Source organism: Triticum aestivum, chromosome 7A, assembly GCF_018294505.1.
Source record: "Triticum aestivum cultivar Chinese Spring chromosome 7A, IWGSC CS RefSeq v2.1, whole genome shotgun sequence".
NCBI classification, from domain to species: domain Eukaryota; kingdom Viridiplantae; phylum Streptophyta; class Magnoliopsida; order Poales; family Poaceae; genus Triticum; species Triticum aestivum.
In genome coordinates this window covers 532,020,901-532,023,726 of record NC_057812.1, presented here as the reverse complement: position 1 = coordinate 532,023,726, position 2,826 = coordinate 532,020,901, and the positions used below count along the sequence as shown (strand labels likewise).

The following is a 2,826-nucleotide window of genomic DNA, read 5'->3' as shown; positions in this document are numbered from 1 at the left end:
CATTACTAAACGCTTCCGCTTTCGGTCTACGAGGGTACGTGGACACACTCTTCCCTTCTCGTTGCTATGCATCTCCTATATAGATCTTGTGTGATCGTAGGATTTTTTTTAAAATACTACGTTCCCCAACAGTCTCGACGTGACTGCTCTCGATATGTCCTCATCTCCATCCGCCTCTGCTTCCACTACTACCTCTGCATCGACTCCATGGCTGACAACGAAGTCGCCAAGAAGAAGGCCTCGGCCGATGCCGCCGCCGCTTTGGCCTGGGCAACCGGAGGTGCGAATCGTTCATCCCCTATTGCTCGTTCATGTGTTAGCCATATATGTTTTGTTTATAGATGTTTCGGTTCTATGTACTATACGTGCTCACATGCTTAGATATCAGTATGAGTTGCATACTATGATTGTCATATGTATTGTATACTTGTGGATTAGTCTAATTGAAAAGGTGCTGATATTTCCAACATAATCTAGATGAACTAAGTGTGCTTATTCACGTTAGATGAGAATATATGAATTTAAGGATTTGGTATGGGGTACACCGATGTGGATGCGGATATTTGAGGGGTAACCGGGCGCTGTCCGCGGATGTTTGAGGAGTGAGATTTGATGAGTCTGGATGTAGATGCCGAGTAATGTTTAGATTATACTCCCTCCGGTCCTTTTTACTTTGCATATAAGAATTGTATGAAGTCAAACTTCATAAAGTTTGACTATATTTATATGAAACAATATTAACATCTATAATGCTAAATTTATACAATATGAAAACTAAAGTCATGACGCATCTAATGTTGTTGATTTCACATTCTGAATGTTGGTATTTTTTTCTATAAACTTGGTCAAAGTTTACGTGGTCTGACTTCAAACAAATCTTATATGCGAACTAAAAAGGACCGGAGGGAGTATATAGCCAAATGCTACCCTAGCAATATTTTAGACACGACCAAAAACTTATCTTTGTTTGGATCATGACCAATTCTCCTTGGCAGGTCAATGCTCCCTTGCCCACTCTAGTTCAATGTCTAATGTTAGCAGATCATGGGCCAGTAAAACCTCACCCAAAATTTTAACTAGTCAAATATTTTTAGCAAAATTTTAACTAGTCAAATATTTTTAGCGAGATAAAGGCTAACACCAAACACACCTTACAACCTGCTCGCCCACTGACAGAACCCAACGAGTAGAGAAACCAAACCATGAGTATGTGGACGCTGTTTCCCAAACCCAAACCCACGCAGCACGCACGCTGGCACCAATTCATCATCTGTACAATCCTCGAGTGAAAAAGTTGCTGCTTGTCGGCTTCCTCGTAACCCGCGCCTTTGCTAGCTAGCTCCACACCCCGTGCATGGATGTCGATCGGTCGCTGCCCTCACCCTCGGCCTCCCCACGCTTCAGTATATAATCATCCCAGCCATCCACCATCCCAACCCCAACCCCAACCCCATCAAGAAGCACACAGACACAGAGAGAGAGATAGTACTACTGTGCTAGCTAGCTGGATTTTGGGAGACAGTGCGCTTGTGTGTGCGTGTGGTGATGGAGGCGCACATGGAGCGGGCGCTGCGGGAGGGGGTGACGGAGGCGGAGCGGGCGGCGCTGGAGGGGACGGTGCGGGCGCACCACACCTTCCCGGGGCGGGCGCCGGGGGGCACCTGCACGTCGCTGGTGGCGCAGCGCGTGGCGGCGCCGGTGCGCGCGGTGTGGCCCATCGTGCGCAGCTTCGGCAACCCCCAGCGGTACAAGCACTTCGTGCGCACCTGCGCGCTCGCGGCCGGCGACGGGGCCAGCGTCGGCAGCGTCCGCGAGGTCACCGTCGTGTCCGGCCTCCCAGCGTCCACCAGCACCGAGCGCCTAGAGATCCTGGACGACGACCGCCACATCCTCAGCTTCAGCGTCGTGGGCGGGGATCACCGCCTCCGCAACTACCGCTCCGTCACCTCCGTCACCGAGTTCCAGCCGGGCCCCTACTGCGTCGTCGTCGAGTCCTACGTCGTGGACGTGCCCGACGGCAACACCGAGGAGGACACCAGGATGTTCACCGACACCGTCGTCAAGCTCAACCTCCAGAAGCTCGCCTCCGTCGCCGAGGACTCCGCGGCCGCGCCTGGCTCGCGGCGGCGGGACTAGAAGAGAAGAGACGAGACGAGACGAGGGCCCCCGGCAGTTCGTGGTGGGCCCGCGCGACCCGGCGTGGTGGCGGCGGCCGGACGGCGCCGCGGGTTGTTAGTTGGAGTGTACTCTGCTATTTCGCCCCCCTCTCCTTTCCCTTTTCTGTTTGTTTTCTTCGCCCCTTTTTCCGTTGGTGTCGAAAAAAGCCTTCGGCGTAAGCAAGCAGCCTCCTTTCCTTGTGTACTCATATCATCATCTTTGTTCGTTTCTCTGGCTGCCGTTTGTGCAATTTTCTGAGTTCCTGATGGCTGGCGACAGCGATGCCCAACAGGGGGAAAACTCAGGTAGCTGTTGCCGGTTGCTTTCAACAAGATGGCGCTGAGATAATAATTTTACATTTCATCTTTGTACCGCAAAATACAATAATGATGTCATTCCAATCGATGTGCAGACTTACGGCTGGGAACTAGATCCTCGGTACTAATTCTCTCCATAACTGAGAGAATCCTCTGTTCTTTTCTCAGCGTCCTGTGCCAGGATGCCAGCAGCATCCTAGACTGAAATTGCAAAAGCTTCCCCATTTTAGAACTTTAGGCGATTCCAAATAATTCCGGGCATGATCAACGCTAATTAATTAAATCGTACTGCTGCTGCTACTGGCTGAGCGAATTTGACCAGATTAACGGAACCAATGAGAAGAGTGGTTGC

The 2,826-nt window shown here is 51.0% G+C and overlaps 1 protein-coding gene across 1 annotated transcript; it reads left to right on the top strand.

Annotated features, from left to right (window-relative positions):
* Positions 1-1,422: 1,422 nt before the first annotated feature.
* Positions 1,423-2,594, top strand: LOC123151740 (abscisic acid receptor PYL9). The gene has a single exon (XM_044571401.1). The coding sequence runs from the start codon at positions 1,546-1,548 to the stop codon at positions 2,134-2,136; it is 591 nt and encodes a 196-aa protein (XP_044427336.1). The 5' UTR covers positions 1,423-1,545; the 3' UTR covers positions 2,137-2,594.
* The last annotated feature ends 232 nt before the right edge of the window (positions 2,595-2,826 follow it).

Coding starts and splice junctions, on each gene's coding strand:
- LOC123151740 (XM_044571401.1), top strand. CDS start 1,546: ATGGAGGCGCACATGGAGCGGGCGCTGCGGGAGGGGGTGACGGAGGCG.